The 19,291-nt window shown below is 42.6% G+C and overlaps 1 protein-coding gene across 1 annotated transcript; it reads left to right on the top strand.

The window, feature by feature from the left end:
* The first annotated feature begins 3,317 nt into the window (after positions 1-3,317).
* On the top strand, positions 3,318-18,426 carry LOC149319549 (ubiquitin-associated and SH3 domain-containing protein A-like). The gene is made up of 7 exons (XM_089508426.1): positions 3,318-3,395; positions 4,375-4,572; positions 10,084-10,192; positions 10,570-10,692; positions 12,060-12,152; positions 13,039-13,183; positions 18,263-18,426. The coding sequence occupies exons 1-7, from the start codon at positions 3,318-3,320 to the stop codon at positions 18,315-18,317; spliced, it is 801 nt and encodes a 266-aa protein (XP_089364552.1). The 3' UTR covers positions 18,318-18,426.
* The last annotated feature ends 865 nt before the right edge of the window (positions 18,427-19,291 follow it).

Genomic DNA, 19,291 nt, shown 5'->3' with positions numbered 1-19,291 from the left:
AGGCCTTACTGAAATCAAGATATACTATATCCACAGCATTCCCTTCATCTACCAAGCTGGTAATTTTATCAAAGAAAGAGATTAGGTTTGTCTGGCATGACTTGTTTCTCTGAAACCCATGTTGATTTTTTGTGATTATGGCATTGCCTTCTAGATGTTCACAGACTCTCTGTTTAATGATCTGCTCCAGAATCTTTCCTAGAACTGATGTCAGACTAACTGGACGATAATTGTTGGGATCCTCTTTTTTTCCATTTTTGAAGATGGGGACAACGTTTGCCCTTCGCCAGTCTGCTGGGATCTCTCCTGTTCTCCAGGAGTTTTCAAATATGATTGCCAATGGCTCCGATATTACTTTTCCCAGTTCTTTTAATACCCTTGGATGGAGTTCATCTGGTCCCGGAGACTTAAATTCATTTAGATTAACAAGGTGTTCCTCTACTATCTCTTTACTTATTCTGTGCTGAAATTCCCCTATTCTGTCCTCTGCTCCATTATCCTCAGGTTGAGCACCCTTTGCCTTTTTTGAGAAGACTGAGGCAAAGAAGGTGTTGAGTAATTCTGCCTTTTCTCTATCTCCTGTTAGCATTTTGCCATCTTCTCCACGCAGTGGCCCTACCGTTTCCTTCTTCTTCCTCTTGCTGCGGACATATCCAAAAAAGCCCTTTTTATTGTACTTAACCTCTCTAGCAAGCCTGAGTTCATTCTGCGCTTTAGCTTTTCTGACTTTACCCCTACACATGCCTGCTATTTCTTTGAATTCCTTTTTCGTGATTTCCCCCTTTTTCCATTTCTTATACATGTTCCATTTCAAACTTAGCTCAGTAGAAAGTTCCTTAGTCATTCATCCTGGTTTCTTGAGACACCTCCTGTTTTTCTTTCTCACTGGAACTGTTTGAAATTGTGCCTTCAGTATCTCCCTTTTGAGAAATTCCCATCCGTCCTGAACTCCTTTATCTTTTAGTATTTCTGACCATGGAATCGCCCTCAATACTTCTCTAAGTTTACTGAAATCCGCTCTCCTAAAGTCTAGGATGCGTGTCTGACTCTGCCTGGCTTCTCCTTTCCACTGTATTACAAACTCCAGGAGAACATGGTCACTTCCACCTAATGATCCCACCACTTGCACCCCATTAACCAAGTCATCCTTGTTGGTTAGGATCAGATCTAAAATAGCTGACCCCCTTGTTGCCTCTTCCACCTTTTGGACCATGAAATTGTCTTCCAGGCAAGTAAGGAATTTGCTAGACCTTGAGGATTTTGCTGAGTTTGACTTCCAGCAAATATCAGGATAGTTGAAGTCGCCCATCACTACTACATCTCTCTTTTCTGACTGTGTGGTCATCTGTTCTAGAAAGATATCATCCAATTCCTCAGTCTGACTTGGGGGTCTGTAGTAGACTCCCACCGTTAACACCCTTGTTGTTTCCCTCCCCTTTGATTCTTATCCAGATGCTCTCCACCTGGCTTCCATGATTGATGTCCAGGATCTCTTCACTGGTGTAAATATCTCTGACATATAGTGCTATTCCTCCTCCTTACCTGTTTGGCCTATTTCTCTTAATAAGGTTATACCCCTCTATTTCCACATTCCAATCATGAGACTCATCCTACCAGGTTTCAGTGATGCCTATTATATCATATTTGCTTTGCTGTACTAGGAGTTCGAGTTCATCTTGCTTATTTCCCATGCTCTGTGCATTAGTGTAGAGACATCGCAGACCATGGTTCCCTTTTACTTGCTGCCTGTGCAAGTTTTTTTTTGCCTCCCACTGTTGGGTCCTTTCACTGTTTGCCTTGTTTCCTCTATGTCAGTTTGATTATTTTCGCCATCCCTTTCGCCTTCCTTAATATTGTCTCCCTTCCCCTCGGAACTCAGTTTAAAGCTCTCCTGATCAAGTTCTTGAGACTGTTGGCAAAAACATTTCTTCCAACTGGCGTGAGATGCAACCCGTCTGTTGCAAGAAGTCCCTCCTCATGGAACCGCAGCCCATGATCGAAGAATCCAAATCCTTCTCGGCGGCACCATCTGCGAAGCCAGTTGTTCACATCTGCTATTTTCCTCTCCCTTCCTGGACCATGCCCTTCAACTGGCAGAAAGATGACAACCTGTACATCCATTCCTTTCAGCTTCCTACCAAGCGCCTCGTAATCCCTTTTGATGTTCTGAATGCTGTGTCTTGCAGTATCATTAGTTCCCACGTGGACCAAAAGGAAGGGGTATTGGTCAGTAGGCTTGACCAGTCTTGTCAGCCTCTCTGTCACATCACGGATCTTTGCACCTGGAAGACAACACACCTCTCGAGACATCTTGTCAGGCCTACAAATCACTGCTTCTGTACCCCTCAGCAAGGAGTCCCCCACTACGACCACACGCCTCCTCCGAGGCTTAGCAGTGACTGTTCCCTCGGGTGGGACTCTCAGGCTCCCCTGTTCTGTCCCCGAAGCCTGTCCATGCTGCTCTTCTTCATCCTCCTTGATAAGGGAAAGAGCTTCGAATCGATTCTCTAGCTGCAAGCTCCCTGAACAATTCCTTCTTGGCTTACTTCTCTTTGTGACATTCCTCCAGCTGTCTGCCTCCTCTGAACTGAACTCCTCACTCTGAACTGAAGTATTTCCTGGGAGCTCCCAGCATAACTAAAGACTTTGCATTCCCAGTCCCAGTTAAAATTAACCCAGGCAATGGTATAACAAGGGTTGGCACAAGCTGCTGCATTAAACTCGTGGTGTCACCTTTTTGCATTGACCTCCTCCCATATTACACCACACAAAATCCTTAGAACACTCCACACTGGCTAATTACAGTAAGGCCACCCAAATATACAATTTGAAAAAGTAACATTTACCTTCCCGCTTTTGCAAATTGTAAATTTATCTACAAGAATGGCATGCATGTGCATCTGAATCCTATGATACTACGTTTCTCTGCCCACTGAGCCTCCGTACCACACTGTACCTCAATGTGCAGCAATGTGACACAGTAGCAGTGGCACTGTCGGCATCCCCTGATCTCTCCGAAAGGTGCAAGGCTCCACTACCAATAGCAGTCTATCTTTAATACGTTTGCAAGAGGTGGATAACATTAGAACTGGAAGCACCAGCTATACCCATACTTGATAGAGACTCCAGGTGTGGATTAACTAAGACAACTTATATTTGGAAGGCATAGGAAAGAGTACAAACAAAAGAATAACTCATTTTAACATCCAGCATACAGAGTTAACCAAAGTTGAACGTTGAAAGGGGATGGTGGAGTTTGAGGGTTGGATGAGGGTGATAGCTATCTGTCTTGAAGGAAAGGCCCACGGAAAGTAGGAATGACTCAAACTGTGAGGCTTGAGAGTGCCAGTCTTAAGGAGCTTATAGGAATAAACAGAGTGCTGAGCACAAATAAAGTGAGATAGTGACTCAGACTAAACCCTGAGGGCAAGTCGGGTGGGGTGGGGGGCTGACTGCAGTGGAAAGACTAAATTATGGGGTGCTGTATACACCTTAAAACTAGCCCAAGACCAAGATGATTCTGTGGGCATGGACCCATGTTGAATGGAAGGTGAAAGGGAAGGAAGAGGAGGGAGAGGAAAAGATGGATTGAAGCCCATGAATATGGAGGTAGAAATTTTTTCCCAATGTCTCAATACTCCCTGAGTGTTTGTTTTTTAAAAAAATCTGTCTAGAGGCACCCAGTATGTAGTAGTTTGCTGCACACACTGTAGTTTTCTGCCTATAATTAAGAAGGACTGGGGTTATAACCAACCATGCTCTACAGAAGAATACATTTCAGCAGTGGCTGCAGTCTCTTTCAGCAAGATGACCAGAAGTTATCTTAATAAATGCCAGAAGTCGAGTGGGGGAACAGAGTGAAGATAAGAATTGTGCAAATTCTTTGATACCACACCATATGACATCATGGTGGGTGTGAAAGAGAACAGGAATTGCACATTTGCACCTGAAACATACATAAAAAGGAAAGTGACTAGAGTACATTTAAATATACTTTTCATTCTTCTATTCATAGTGATGCACCAGTTTCACATTATCAGGTTGTCCCATGGCAACTGAGTTATGACAGGAACAACCAGTCAAGGAGCTTCTGTTTCTGTTCTACTCTGAGCCATCTCCTGTTTCAAGTACAGTCAGGTTGCTTTGGCAGTGTTCAGAGCATAGTATTCCAGGTCAAGTGCATTCTGTTGAAACCGTTGGGCTTTATTTCCATATCAAGAAGTGGGAATATGTTTAATAATGCACTACTGTAGTCTTATGTATCTAGTCAGCAAATAAAGTATAAGCAATGTCAATTTCCACTTATTTGACATATTTTAAAATATTCTCCCTTGATCTCTCCCTCCCTCCCTCTCTCTTATTGGTTTCCCTTAGGTTTTGAGAGCCTTATTCCAGTATAAGCCTCAGAACATTGATGAACTGATGCTGAGTGCTGGGGATCATGTATATGTTGACCGAATACAATCAGTAGATGCTTGCAGTGGCTGGGTGATAGGTGTCTCCCACCGAACTGGGTGCCGGGGGTTTCTTCCTGAGAATTACACAGAAAAAGCCAATGAATCTGATACCTGGGTAAAACACAGGTTAGTTACTTGGCTAGCATGCATAGTTTGCTATTAAATAATTTCCTCCAGTGGCCTGTCTTCATGGCATTCAAGGTAAAGTTTTGGGAGAGGAGAACTATACTGTCTTTTAGTTTTAGTAATGAAAGCATGATTGGATAGAAACGTCCTGGTGACTGCATTAAGGATAACAATTGGCAATTTTGTGTAAGTACAGAAAATTACCATTGCTTTTTTACAAAAAAAGAGAGAACCCATTTCTAGCCCTTATGACAAAGTAGACAGAATATAATGTGGCTGCATGATAAAATGATCATGAATGGACAGGGATTAAGTAGTCAGTACCAGGGTTCCTGTGTATTACATGTCTATTTGGCCCTCACCATGTGTAGAACTATAGCTATTCTACCAGTTAGTTCAAGAGTGGGCAACATACAGACCAAGGCTACATGTGCCACCTGTTCCATTTTTGTGCTTCCACCCCCACCTCATAGCTATTCCACCTTGAACCATCACCTTAGCCATTCCCTTGCCCCATATGATGGCAAGCATAAGCCCCTTCCTGCATTCCTCCCAAAATATTGCTACCATTAAGGCTCATCTACACCAGGGCTCATTCCCATTTCCAACGTGGGCTATTCTTATTCCAATTTTGCTTTTATTGGTCACATATATCCCTTTCAGTCCAACTTGGAATTGAGAAGACAAGCTACCCAAGTCCCCCATCACGGATCCAAGGTGGCATAAAAAGATGTATCCATTGTGGCCATATGTTGCCTTTTGCAAATTATTTCCATCCCCATGACAGTATAATTTGCAGTGTCTGTATTCCATTCACTTCATGCAGGTGTATATTCACATATCCACAGGTTATATACTTTGCACTCTTTGATTTGTTTTCTCTCAATACATGCACACCTATGCTCACCAGCTCAACACTGATGCTAAGCCTCTGGCAGCACTCATCCACTCCTTCCATCATTGACATTGCCACCCACTATCAATATGTATAGAATTGTAGACTTAACAGCATAATTCTATACATGCCTTGTCATTTCCAGGAAAATGGGTATAAGATTGAAAGCTTATTGTGCAGCTCTACTCAGATGTAAATCATACTGAGTTCAATAGTACTTACTCCCAGGAAAATGAATTATAGTCATTTTCCATGGGACACCCCTCTTTCTCTTTCATACCCTGCTTAAAAGAACATTTGCCATTTCTGCAAACTAAGCTGCCAAAAATGTTTAAATTCAAATTAAAGGCAAGAGAAGATATGTGGATTCACAAGCCCTGAGTTATAAATACATGCAACATTGTATATCCAAAGCTTTTGATATGCCCAGAGTGCAAGGGAAGAAAATGGAACCAGCCCTTCCCAGCTGCCCTCAATACAAATGAACATATTTTGATCCACTTGACACGTTTCCTGACATGCCCCTCAACCCTCCTCCCTGCACCTTTCACCTCTAGTTTCAGTCTACTCCCGATCCTGGCAAAAATTGAGTTATTTATAAAATTGCCATCAAACCCTCAGGCATGTAAAAAAACCTAATTTCAAACTGGTTTTGGAGGAACACTGTGTGCCATACCAGAACTAAAAATGAGGTAAATCTCTATTATCTTTCCTACATACCTAGTTGATGTGGATGTGATTAATAACAAGCACAATTTTCTTGAATACTTGTACAATTTATGATGTTATATATTAGTCAGTCATTACTGCCTTTCAGCACACTAAAAGACATATGATTACAGGATTTTTTAAATTTATTTTTTGTGATATATAGAGAAAGAGAGAGATAATTAGCAAACCCACCTTTAGAGCTGAGGTACACTAGGGAGAAAAGTCTTTACATAAACTTCAGTGAAAGTCATCCAAATAGCTACAAAGATATCCATTCAAAGTTGTGGGTGTCTCATGAACAGATTTGTGGAAGGGCTTGAACAGGAGGCAGACCTTTATATTGCCATTGAAAAATCAAACCGATTTGATGTCCCAGAATGATTTTGCTGTAGTGGTTTTTAATGATTATTATTGTTGTTGTTGTTGTTGTTGTTATTTGTATCCCTCATCTCCCTCTATTGGATTGAGGCAGGTTACAACAAACAAAAACAATAAAATCAAACATGAATATCAATAGATGAAAGCATAACAGGACATATTAGATCCTAGTTCCCCAATCTCCCTCCCACCCTAAAATACCATTAAAAACAAATCCCAATAAAATGGTTAATAAAAGAGATCAAGATCAAAGTCTGGTGGGTACAGCTAAACAGATGCTGAGTGAAAATTCTGAGGAGATCAGTTTGGGAAGGCCTGCTGGAAGAGATCCGTTTTATTGCCTTCTTAAAGGCCTCCAAAGATGGCGGATCTCATCTGGCAGGTCATTCCAAATTGTTGGAGGAGCAACAGAGAACATCCTCTGGGAAGTCATCTTCAGTCTAGTTCTCTCTAACTGCAGTAGGTTCTTCCCAAAGGACCTGAAAGTGTGGGAAGGATTGTAGGGGATGAGGCGTTCCCTCAGGTAAGCTGGGCCCAAGCCATGCAGGGCTTTATAGGTGATAACCAACACCTTATACTGTGCCCAGAAGCTAATGGGCAGCCAGTGTAGGGATTTTAAGATAGGTGTAATTGAATCAAATTTGGAACTCCCTGTCACCAATTTAGCTGCCATATTTTGGACCAATTGCACCTTCCAAACATGGCATGAAGGTTGCCCCAGGTAGAGCGCATTGCAGAAATCGAGATGAGAGGTTACCAGTGAACGTACAACCGTTTCTAGGTTTTCCCATTCCAGGAAGGGTCATACCTGGTGAATCAGCCGAAGCAGATAATGGGCGCTCCTGGCTGTCGCATCCACCTGGGATGACAGCTGAAGCGATGGGTCCAGGAGCACCCCCAAGCTATGGACACAGTCCTTTAGGGGAAGTGTGACCCCATCCAAAACTGGAGAGCTTATCATCATACCCGGATTGGGATTGCCTATAGCAATCAAGGGAAGGCTTTTTAAGAATGGGTTTAACCACAGCCAGTTTTAAACTGGTTGGAAAGCAGCTTTCCCTGATCTTAGTAAACTCATAGTTGCCTCCCCTCCTTGGATGGCAAGCCATGAGGGGCAGGGGTCATCCAGGGAGGGGAGGCAACTATGAGTTTACTAAGATGCACCTTCAGGTTAACTCCAGTTTATGGTAATGCTGTCATAGGATGTTCTGCGCACTGTATTTGGGTTGTTACCATTTGAGTAGTTCTTCTAATCAGTTTGAGAAAATTAGTTAGCAACTTGTTAAGTTAATTATTATGTATTAATAATTAGCTATATTAATTATGTAGTGATTAATATTAGTTAATAATACCACTGTTTTGTGCTTCTAATTTAAACTTTGTCCTTGTTTGTGTGATTGGCATAAAAACAAGCACCCAAAAAGTCCAGGAATGTAAAGTAGAACTTATGAAGCTCTCAACATTCTAGCTAGCTACATACCAACTACTAAGCCATGATAGGTGAATTAACCATGTTTAGATGACATACACCTCCATTTGCCAAATGCTGGAACCAAACTGTAGAACACAAGAGGCAATGTGTGGCCTTCCAAGTATTCTTGGATCGTAACTCCCATCAGCTCTAATCAACATAGTCAGTAGTGAAGGATGATGAGGACTCCAGACAACAATAGCTGAAGAACCACACATTCCACAGCCCTGCTGCAGACAGTGGCTGGCATCCTGTTGAGCAGTTGTGAATGTGTAATCTAGGCTGCATCTACACTGCAGAATTAATGCAATTTGACATTGCTTTAACTGTCATGGCTCCATCCTTTGGGATCCTGGCATTTGTAGTTTGTTGAGACACCAGAGCTCTCTGACAGAGAAGGCTGAATAGCTCACAAAACTACAAATACCAAAATTCCATAGCATTGAGCCATGGCAGTTAAAGTGGTGTCAAATTGCAATGTAGACGCAGCCACAGACTAACACATTATTAACTGCTCTATAATTATGTCTGTATTCAAGGTACTATTATGGTGGTCACAAATACCCCCTTCCTAACTTGAGAGGCAAGAGCTGCACAGAGCAACTGAGATCTGTCCTTCTGCTGCTCAGGATGCAGCAGGAGGATGCTTCCAGACCTTTCCACGAAGCAATCTCCAGCACAACAATCACTTCTTTGCATTGAGCATTGCTGGTGGGAATGTATTCTGTCCTGGAAGCACTGACCCCCTCTACTCTCTCATCCATCCAGCCTTTAGGGTGAGCACCAAAAGTTATGCCTGCTGGAATTGTGTAAGTTCCTTGGCATTGTTTTCTTTTGCTTCACCCTGTAGATCCTTTGTTACATGCCCCTAAGTTTTAGCCTTGACTTATCCATAGGTCATATCAAAATCCATAATACTGGCCCCAACACCTGCCTTCGACTTATCTATGAGATTGAGTTATAGTTGAATCTACTATATTCAGTAGTTACGCATTCATAACAACATATGTGATGTAAGATCTCGACCAGTGTTTTTACATCACAATCTGCTTTGAGCTTCTTAGAGACACCTGGAACACTCTCACCCACACAGTTGTAGCACCACTTTAACTGCTTTGACTTCCTTCTGTGGAATCCTGGGAGTTGCTATTTGGTGAGACATTGGAGTGTTCTGGCTGAGAATTCTAAATACCCCTCCCAAAACTACAAATCCAGGATGTAAGCATAACAGGAAAAGTAGAATCATAGTGCTATAACTGAATAGAATGAAAGGGCCCATGGTCAACTTCTGCTGAAGACAAAATGCTACACTAGGTAGCCTTTGTTCAGTTCCTACATTCTTACCACCAAGAAAAAAAACCCACACCATCAGCGAAGTAAATGTCAATGATGTTGGTTTGTACTAATAGAAAACTGATAACAATCTGTTGGCATCATATCAGGGGGCACCAGTATAAATATCACCTCTGGTCATTTAACCTCTGGAGAATCAAAATGCTTCTTATATGAGTTATGCATGAAATATGATAATTGACAACAGAAACTATTTAGAGTAAAAAGGAAATGAAATGTCATTTTAGGAACTCTGTCTAGAGAAAGAAAGATAACCTTAGGAATGCTGTCAGCTAGCTACATGAAGTGAGAGCAGAGAGGACTGAAGGAGAAGGAAGGGAAGTAATCCCTGCAAAGAAGAGATCAAACAAGGAAAAGAGAAGAACACAGAGATGGCCCAAAATATTTGTGTCTACCAGATAGCCCAATAGGCACATGAGAAATTAGCGCACCAACTTTTATTCTAGCGCTAGGTGTAAGATGTAAACACACAGAGATGGGAGAAGCCGAGTCAGGTACAGGATGAGTACTGGCTAGGGACAGAGATGTGCGATGGAACCCATCCCTGTGTGTTAAGATCCCATGTCCAGCGCGGGAATAAAAGATGGTGCATTAATCTCCGTTGTCCTCAGTGCAAGCATTCTTGCTCCTTCCCCCCCCCCCCCCTTTAGCAACAGTCATTTTAACAAGAATTGTAATGCAATTTCTTTCAGTTTTTTGGGACAAGCCCAGCGCAAAGAGGCTTTTTGGTGATCCGCCATGGAGAAAGGGTAGATGAGGTGTTTGGGAAGTCTTGGCTTCAGCAGTGTTTTGCTGCCAATGGTAAGTAAAAGTTATGGGATCAGATACAGCAGGTTTGACCTAGGGCAATATATCATGCAATATTAATGAACACAATAATCTGCCTGCCCAGTCCCTGCAAAACCCACTGGAAATGGACATGGTCTCCCTATAAGCTCCCAGTACTTGACATGAATCTGAAATAGTGTCAGCATGACTTAACACAGTAACACTGTTTTGTTTGTTTTACACAATGCTGCTTAAGCTGACTTTGGGGACAATGTGCATTCTGAAAGGAACTGAAATTGTAGCAGCATTAACAGATAGACTATAAAAATACCAGACGCAATATCAAAAGGCTTAGCTTGACTGTGACCATTTTGGGATTTATGAAAGTAAAGGATTCTGTTTTGTTTCAGGGAAATATTATCGAGCAGACCTGAATTTCCCTTCCAATCTACCAAACCGAAAAGATGGTATCAACACTTTTGAACATGATCCTCCTTTATCATCCTGTGGTATATTCCAGTCTAAACTAATTGGTAAGTTAGTTAGTACATTGATCAGAAGCTGAAGAAGGAGAATTCATGGTTTTAAATTCCCTTGTCATTTCACTCATAATACACATGCATGATATTCTGTGGTCTGAAGTGAAGGACAAGATGGTGTCCTTGTACAGAAACCAACCGGACAGGAAGTTCAATCTCACTTCAACCCTAGAGATGGTCCTGGCTCCTTCACTGCATCCAAAGGCAGAAGGGCAGTTTTGGAGGGGCAGAATTAGTTATGTGGTACACACAGTTTTTCCTCCAAATCCCTCAGGCCTATTCCTCATTTGCTGCTGGAGGCAGCTTCTCCCTCTATAGGGCCAGTTCTCATGGTGAACCTATGCCTTCCCGCATTGTGGCATTTCATTTATGGGGCTACTAACAAGTTTATGGGGTGGAACTAACAAGCAGTAATTGTTGTTCTGTCCTCAGGTAAGTTATTCATTACTGTTTTGAGCAATGGTAGATCTTGATTGTGCAAGTGTTCCTATTTACAGCAGAGGATGCATTCGGTATATTCATACCTCATTTGGAGTGCAATGGGAATGCAGAAGCATCATGGAGCACTGATGGATATAATGTAACACAGTACTATGGACTTTATCACTAGGAAATTGGGGGGGAGGTTAAACAATGATAATCCTGTGAATATCACATGATCACGATTAAGAGTTACACACGGGGTCATGATTGAAGCATAATTATCCCCAGAATAACCAGGAAATAGTCAGCAACAAATCATTCATGGGGAAATCTCGTGAATGATTTGTTGCTAGTTATTCCCTAGATAATGACACTTTAATCATGATGTGTGTGAAAATCTTAATCATGATCATACAATTTTCACGGGATAATCACTGTTTAAGCCACCGATTTCCCCCCAGAAATCCTAACTCCTAAGTGATTGGGTGAAAACTCCGCTTTAATTCTCCTTCCAAGTAATAGTGAGAGAGCAATGCTTCAGCTGCCTTAAAAAGCCCTAAAACGAAAATAACAGGTATGAAAGCAAATACTACCAAAGAAATCAATATGTCTGCAATAATTTCTAGACCATGCCATGTTTACCCAGACATCTGTTCCAAAACTTCTCAATGAGATTTGCATATGTCAAAAAAATTAACATGTAGATTATAGCAGCTGCTGCCTGCAGTTTATTCCATTCTGAAGACACTTCTTTTCAATCTGTCTACTCAGATTCTGTATTTTAAGAAATAAGAAAGCAATTCAGTTGGGAACAAAAATGCTCCACAAACCAATGCATGGAAAAATCCAAATGGGTGTCTGTGAGAACATGACTTGCATACTCTCTCCTCTTATAAATAACTTGAAAGGATTATCTGTTTATTTATTTCCATTGCCAGGTGAAGCTCTGCTAGAGAAGGAGGTGATGGTTTCCTGTGTATATTCTTCTCCAGCACTGCATTGTATCCAGACTGCTCAGCATTTGTTAGAAGGTAGGCTTAACATTGACACTGTTCAGCTGTTCAGCTTCTTGGCATTTCCAGATTTTTCAAGAGCAGATTGGGGGGGGGGGGCACAGTTAGAAGATTCTTTGTTCCTACATAAATACTTAGCCAACTTTCCCAGTTTATGCTAAAACTGTCTTTTAGCCTCCAGCACATAGGGCCTGCTACACACATTGCAGTATGGGGACTTCCTTTTGATTCCAACCTATTTCTTAGCCTCTTCCACCATTTTATTTACAGTCAGTTAGTATTTTTGCCCAATGTGCATGCTCAGTCCCAGAGCTTGACAAACATATATATTTTTGTACTTGTTGTTGATGTGTGCCTTCCAGGTCATTTTTGACTTATGGAGACCCTAAGATGAATTTATTGGCATTTTCTTGGCAAGTTTCCTCAGAGGGAGTTTGCCATTGCCATGCCCTGAGGCTGAGAGGGAGTGTGACTTTTGCATGGTCACCCGGTGGGTTTACATGGCTAGCTGGGATTTGAACCCTGGGTCTCCAGAGTCATAGTCCAACACTCAAACCACTACACTACATCTTTGAAAAGCCCTATTCATCAGAGCTTCTAATGGCTGGGGGAGAGAAGTGCTTTTGCAAGTAAGTAACTTTGCTAAACTCTGTGCCATCCCTTTTAACTGCTTTCCTGCTACAATACATAGTCCCCTGTTTCACTTTGGATTCCTTTGGAAAGACAACACATTTCAGATGAATTTTTCCAACACACTTTAGTTCTAACTTCAGGTGTTTTCAGACGGAGATGCATGTCTCAAGATATATATTTTAAACAAATATGTTTACTAAAGCTAATAATCAGTTCTAAATGAGGGATTCTCCATGATTTTTTAAAAACATATTTACCTTGATTCTTGCAGGGCTTCAGCTGGAGCAAAGAGTTAAGATTTGTATTGAACCAGGCCTCTTTGAATGGACTAAGTGGGAGGCAAACACAACAATTCCCTCGTTTATGACAGAAAGAGAACTGACAGAAGTAAATTATAGCATAGATACCACATACAGGTAAGTGCTGCAGTTACAGTGCATTTCTCAAATGGTGCCTAAATGTTATGGACTGTGGCCCTGTACACATGGGCCCTTTAGCACATCCTGGTGACGTGCTAGGGTTGCCTCGGGGCACCGTTTTCAGATGCCCCACAACTCTTGGACGTCACCAGGATGTCACCATTGTGCAGCGCTGCCGCAGGCATTTTGCAGTGGCGCTAAAAGGAGCCACTTTTAGCAGTCCTTTTGTTTCCGTGTAGCTGCATTGTGCAATTTGGTTGCTGTGGCATGGTTAACCTGCCTGTGATTATCAGAAAGAAACCAGACACTTAGGACTTTATCACACATGGTTTTGAATCTGCCATTAAAGTTAGAAAACAACTCCTTTAGTGATACTTATTATATGATGCCTTCTCCATTTCATCACTGTGTTGTCTTCAAACCTTTGTTAAAGCACATCATGTCATTGACAGGGAAAGCCTGTCAATAAGTTCCCAAACCACACTGCTGTAGCAGTAGTCCTCAGATGTGATAAGTTCTTCCTGGAGCCGTTCCGATATTGAGTGATCACGTGGTGTCAGTTTCTCTTCCTTTCCCTCTCCCCAAATCCCCCTCACTATCCCCAAGCAGGCTCTTTTCCTGTTTTAAAATTTTATTTTATTTTCATTTTTCTTTATTTAAAAAATTGTACTAGCATACCTCTAGAATTGTGCATACCCTCCCCACCCCCCAAAAAAAACTTGAAAGGGTTGGCCACACGGCAAGAAGCCAGGGTTAGAGAGGCGTACAGAAAATAGCAGTTGTGCTACTGAAGAGGCATGCGATACACAATGCTCCCAAACTAGTATGTATCTGGTTCTTTTTGCTAACACAATCACAGCGAGAACAGGGCTCATGTGATACACCTGAGATGCAAAGAGAATCAACAGAATGAACCACTGTCTAACCAGTATTATGTTATCTATTCAAGAGGCTGAATATTACATAGATCCAATCTCTGGCACTAGCGCTAGTAGTAACCATTTGTTTAAATCAGGAATAAGATGGACATCTTAAAAGCCAACATCTGAGATATATGGAGATATACCTTTGCATTTTACTTGTCTCTGTAGCTGATCCCCCTGATTTTCTTGAAAGCACAAAACTTCACTAGAAGATTCAGGCATATCCTGTATTGCGGACTTTAAGATGAGGTGAAGTGCAAGAAGCTGATAATAATTGCATTATTTGTTTCTGCTCAACTGAAAACCAGTTTTTGGTGGCAAATATCAGGAGTAGAGTCTTGGCTTTACATCTTTCTTAAATGTTTCTGGCAGACTTGTTCCTGGTTAGAAATAGGGTCTCATTTTTTAGTCTCATTCAGGTGGACATTCATGTTCTTAAATCCTGTGTGTAGCCGCAGAATCTGGAGCGCAGAATCAATTTGAAAAGGAACAAACATCATACTATATTTTTCATTACCAAATGCCTCTGTGTCCATTTAACATGGTTCAACACTTATTTTTGCACCCCAACAAAATGGATTCTCAATCTCAGATGTGTTCAATGCATCCTGGGCCTTTTTTAAAAAATGTCAATCATATGATGCACATGGGTGTGTTACTGTGATGCAAGCACTCGGAGGTGTGGCTGCACACATCAGCTGTTGCTATGTCCATTGGACTCTCTGTGTGTATGTGTTCATGTATGTGTGTAAGATGCACACACTCTTCCCCCTCCCCTTCCTCCCCACTTTCCCTCCATAACTGGGAATGGGCTGCTAAGACATTTTTATTTCTATGGGAGCAACAGTGGAGAAACATATACAGACCTTCCTCCCCACTTTCCCTAGTCCATCATGCATGCGCACGCGTACACACACACACACACACACACACACACTTTCTTTCTCTCCCTGCTTTAGCTGCTTTTATGTTTGGCTCCCCCCCCCGCCAACTGACTCTTCAACCCCCTTCAACTCCCAATGTCAGCCATGCACCCTAAGGGAAAATCCCCTATGACACCCACAGATCCATGCATGCCAAGGGAGAATCCCCCATGTCACCCATGGATCCATACATCCCAGGGCTGACTCCCCTATGACACCCACGGCTCCACGCATCCCAGGGAAGAATCCCCCATGACACCCATGGATCCACACATGCCAGGGGAGAATTCCCACCATGGCACCCGTGATTCCCTCCTTTGAACCCACAGAAATGCACCCAGTTCACAGAAACTGTCAAAAAGTTTTTTAAAACACCAAAACGCTGCACCATGCCCCCTCTGACAGCCCCACAGCAGCGCTGAGAGAGGCAAAAATGGTGGTTTGCCAAGACCTGTGGTTGGATGGGTACAGCCCTTCTTCTCGCCCTCTGCCCATTGTCCCTCCCTCATGAACTGGATCGAATGGAGATCGGAAACTCATTTATATTTGTTCACAGCTGTTGCAAACCAGTTCTTTTAAAGAACCTCTAATTTTTCCGTTTTCAAAAGAACTACTTCAGGAGGACTTGTGTCGATTCACCCCAGTTCAGCCCGAACTCTATCGGGGCACAAATTGGCTTGAGTGTGAATGTGGCACATATAATCGGGTTTGATCTACTTTGCAAATCAGTTTAAATCATAGTGTGAATGAGGCCTCAGACTTTTTGCAGCTCTTACTCTTTCAATGTCATGGTATAGTGCAGGGATGGGCTACTATCAGGGGATAGGACACAGTATTGCCCCCACGGGAGACCTTGGAGGGCCACACAACCCAACCACACACCCCTAGAAAAAACTGAAACAATTTCCCCCAAAATGCATCTCACTTCCTGTTTTTAAAAAGGTCTCTCCTGGGCTTCAAATGGCCTGCCCCATTTCAATCACACACACACACACATACACGGCAAAATTGCCTTCATGCCCCTAGGGAAGTATTTGGGGCAAACTTTTTTAAAACTTTTTACCTTTTTTTAAATGACTCCTGGGGAGCCCTAGGGCCCCCCAAATGGCCACATGCAGCCTGCCACACTTCACCCAGCCTTTCTTTAGTGAGGCCCAGGGCCAGTTATCTGTCCTCAGTACCCACTTTTCCTCAAAAAATGTGGGAAAAGAGGACAAAGAAAATCTTGACCTCATTCTCACTACATAATAAACCAGTTTTCAAATCAATCTGAACTGGTTTAAATGGCCCTTGTTCGCTCTTTCACCGAATTTCTGGTGTGGTTTGCTGAGGGAGGCACAGTGCTAAATCCATTTAAACCAGTTCTTCCAGATCTGTGGCATTCCCCACCTCTTTTGAAATGAATTGATTCAGCGCAAGTGTGATCATGCTATTTGATTAGGTTCCTGTGGCGCAGTCACCCCATGAGGCGCCTCCATGTTGAATCGATTCATTGCTGAAAGTGAACGCAAAGTGGATTAAATTGAAATGGGTATGATGTGGACAACCTTCTTGGTTGTGTGAAAAAGACAACTTGCTCTCTCGACCCTTGTTTGTCTTGGCTGGCTGTCCGGGGGGTGATGCCACTAGGTTACTATTAAAGAACATAATCAATGCATCCTATAGGGAAGGCTATCTTCCATCTTGCCTTAAGCAGGCAGTGGTTAAACCACTTCTAAAGAAGCCTACCCTTGACCTCCTGGACAGAAATAATTATAGGCCTGTTTCATTGTTACCATTTTTGGGAAAGGTAATTGAAAGAGCAGTCGCCATTCAACTCCAAGCAGTCTTGGATGAAACGGATTATCTAGATCCATTTCAAACCGGTTTTAGGGCAGGCTACGGAGTTGAGATGGCCTTGGTGACCTTAGTCGACGATCTCCGTCTGGGCACCGACAGGGGAAGTGTGACCCTGCTGGTGCTCTTGGACCTCTCAGCGACCTTCGATACCATCGACCATGGTATACTTCTGGAACGCCTGAGAGAGCTGGGAATCGGAGGCTCTGCTTTGCAGTGGTTCCAGTCCTATCTTTCGGTAGATTTCAGATGGTGTTGCTTGGGGACAGTTATTCCGCCAAGAGGGAGTTTAGGTTGGGCAGCCCTCAAGGCGCGATTCTGCCCCCAGTGTTGTTCAACATTTACATGAAGCCACTGGGCGAGATCATCCGGAGACTTGGGATGGGGTGTTATCAGTATGCTGATGACACCCAAATATATTTCTCTATGTCTCAGACTGATGCAGTGACTAAGGAAGGCATCTCTCCTCTGAATGCCTGTCTTGAATCGGTAATGGACTGGATGAGGGAAAACAAACTCAAGTTGAATCCAAGTAAGACGGGGGTTCTAGTAATAGGGACTCCCAATCCAGGAATGGAGTTATGTCAGCCAGTTCTGGATGGGGTCACACTTCCCCTGAAGGACTCTGTCCGCAGTTTGGGGGTGCTCCTAGACTCGTCTCCCCATCTGACGGCTCAGGTGGATGCGACGGTAAGGAGCACTTGCTTTCAGCTTCGGCTGATACGCCAACTGGAGTGGGAAGACCTTGAAACAGTAGTACATGCACTGGTAACTTCTCGGCTCGACTTTTGTAATGCACTCTACATGGGGCTACCTCTGTGTCAAGTTCGGAAACTTAAACTAGTATAGAATATGGCAGCCAGGCTGGTTACTGGCACATCTAGATTTGCCCACATTACACCAGTTTTAAAATCCCTTCACTGGCTGCCTGTTAGTCTCCAGGCAAGATACAAAGTGTTGGTTTTAACCTTTAAAGCCCTACATGGCTTGGGTACTGACTTCTTGCGGGAACGCCTTCTCCCATATCATCCTCCCCACACTCTTCATTCTGTTGGGAAGAATCTGCTTCAACCAAAGAGGACTAGACTTTCAGCAGTGACCCAGCCTAGACTCTGGAATGACCTGCTGGATGAGATCCATCAGATTACCACCTTGGAAACCATTAAGAAAGCTATTAAGACAGATCTCTTCCGGCAGGCCTTTCCAGACTAGGTCCACCTCTATTTTCCTATTACAGTATTATTTCTCCAAACTACATATGATGCAGTCATTGCAGTTCAAGGAGAATCATAGTAGTATAACAGTGAATTGTAAAAGCTATGTTAGGTCCCTTTCTTTCTCATTTCTTTAGGAAAGTTAATCAAATGCTTCTTAAATTTTCTCTGCTTTACCAGATACCGTCACTGGAAATGTGTTTCTGTGAAGAGCGTACACAGGAAAGGAAATTGAAAAAGACTAATGCTCCAGTCAAGATGTTAACCCATGGATCAAATGTTGCATTTACTGGAAACACATCCTTCTGGACAATTCAGCAACGTTTATTTACTCTAAATATGGACTTATGTTGTACTAAAATAAAATAAAATTTTCATTTCTATCCTGCTTTTTGCCAGGCAATCAAAGCGGTGTACAACAAGTTAAAATACATCCATATATACATAGTGCCTGCCCTTAAAACAAGATTAAACAGTATAAGATTAAAAACTAACATGCTAAGATCCGAATAATCCAAATAATAACCATGGGCAGAGTTCAATAGATGGGAAGACTTATTCGTGGCCGAGTGTTTTATTCCAGGAAGGCCTGCCGGAAGAGATCCATCTTAATGGCTTTTCTAAAGCTCTCTAGATTAGTAATTTGATGGATCTTGTCCGGCAGGCCATTCCATAAATTGGGAACGGCTGCAGAAAATGTCCTCTGGGAGGTCGCTGTCAATCTGGTCTTTAAGGGCTGTAGTAAATTCCTCCCAGAGTACTGATTCAACAGAATTACCCAGTTAACCCAAAGTCCTTCCTTGTAATCTGTTTCTTGCTTTCAGCTAAGTAATGTTACTTAGGAACTGATTCTGATGGAATGGAAAGGATACTCTTTGTGTGAAAATTTAAATTAAGCATGGCTGGAATTCATTTGGCCAGTAATGGATGCATAACCTTCACAGTTATGGAGTGTCACAGTGGCTGCCAGCCCTAATCTACTGGGCAGCAGCTGCTGCAATGGACAGAGGTCCATTCCTCTATAATTCCAGAAGCAGCTGAGTGATGTTCCCATTCCCTCCCATGAGTGATCTCCAGTGTGACAGTCAAAAGCAGGATCCATGTCGCACTTCCCCTTTGCACCAGAGATCATTTCAACCTAACCGAATTCTGACCCATGTTTTCAGATTTTTTAAAGTAATCCAGGAGAGGAAAGAAATGCAGCTAAGA

This window comes from Sceloporus occidentalis, unplaced genomic scaffold (genome assembly GCF_023333645.1).
Source record: "Sceloporus occidentalis isolate IW3139 unplaced genomic scaffold, rSceOcc1.0.p SCAF_2, whole genome shotgun sequence".
Taxonomy (NCBI): Eukaryota; Metazoa; Chordata; class Lepidosauria; order Squamata; family Phrynosomatidae; genus Sceloporus; species Sceloporus occidentalis.
Note: the sequence above shows the minus strand (reverse complement) of the source record. Positions and strands in the feature narration are given on the sequence as shown.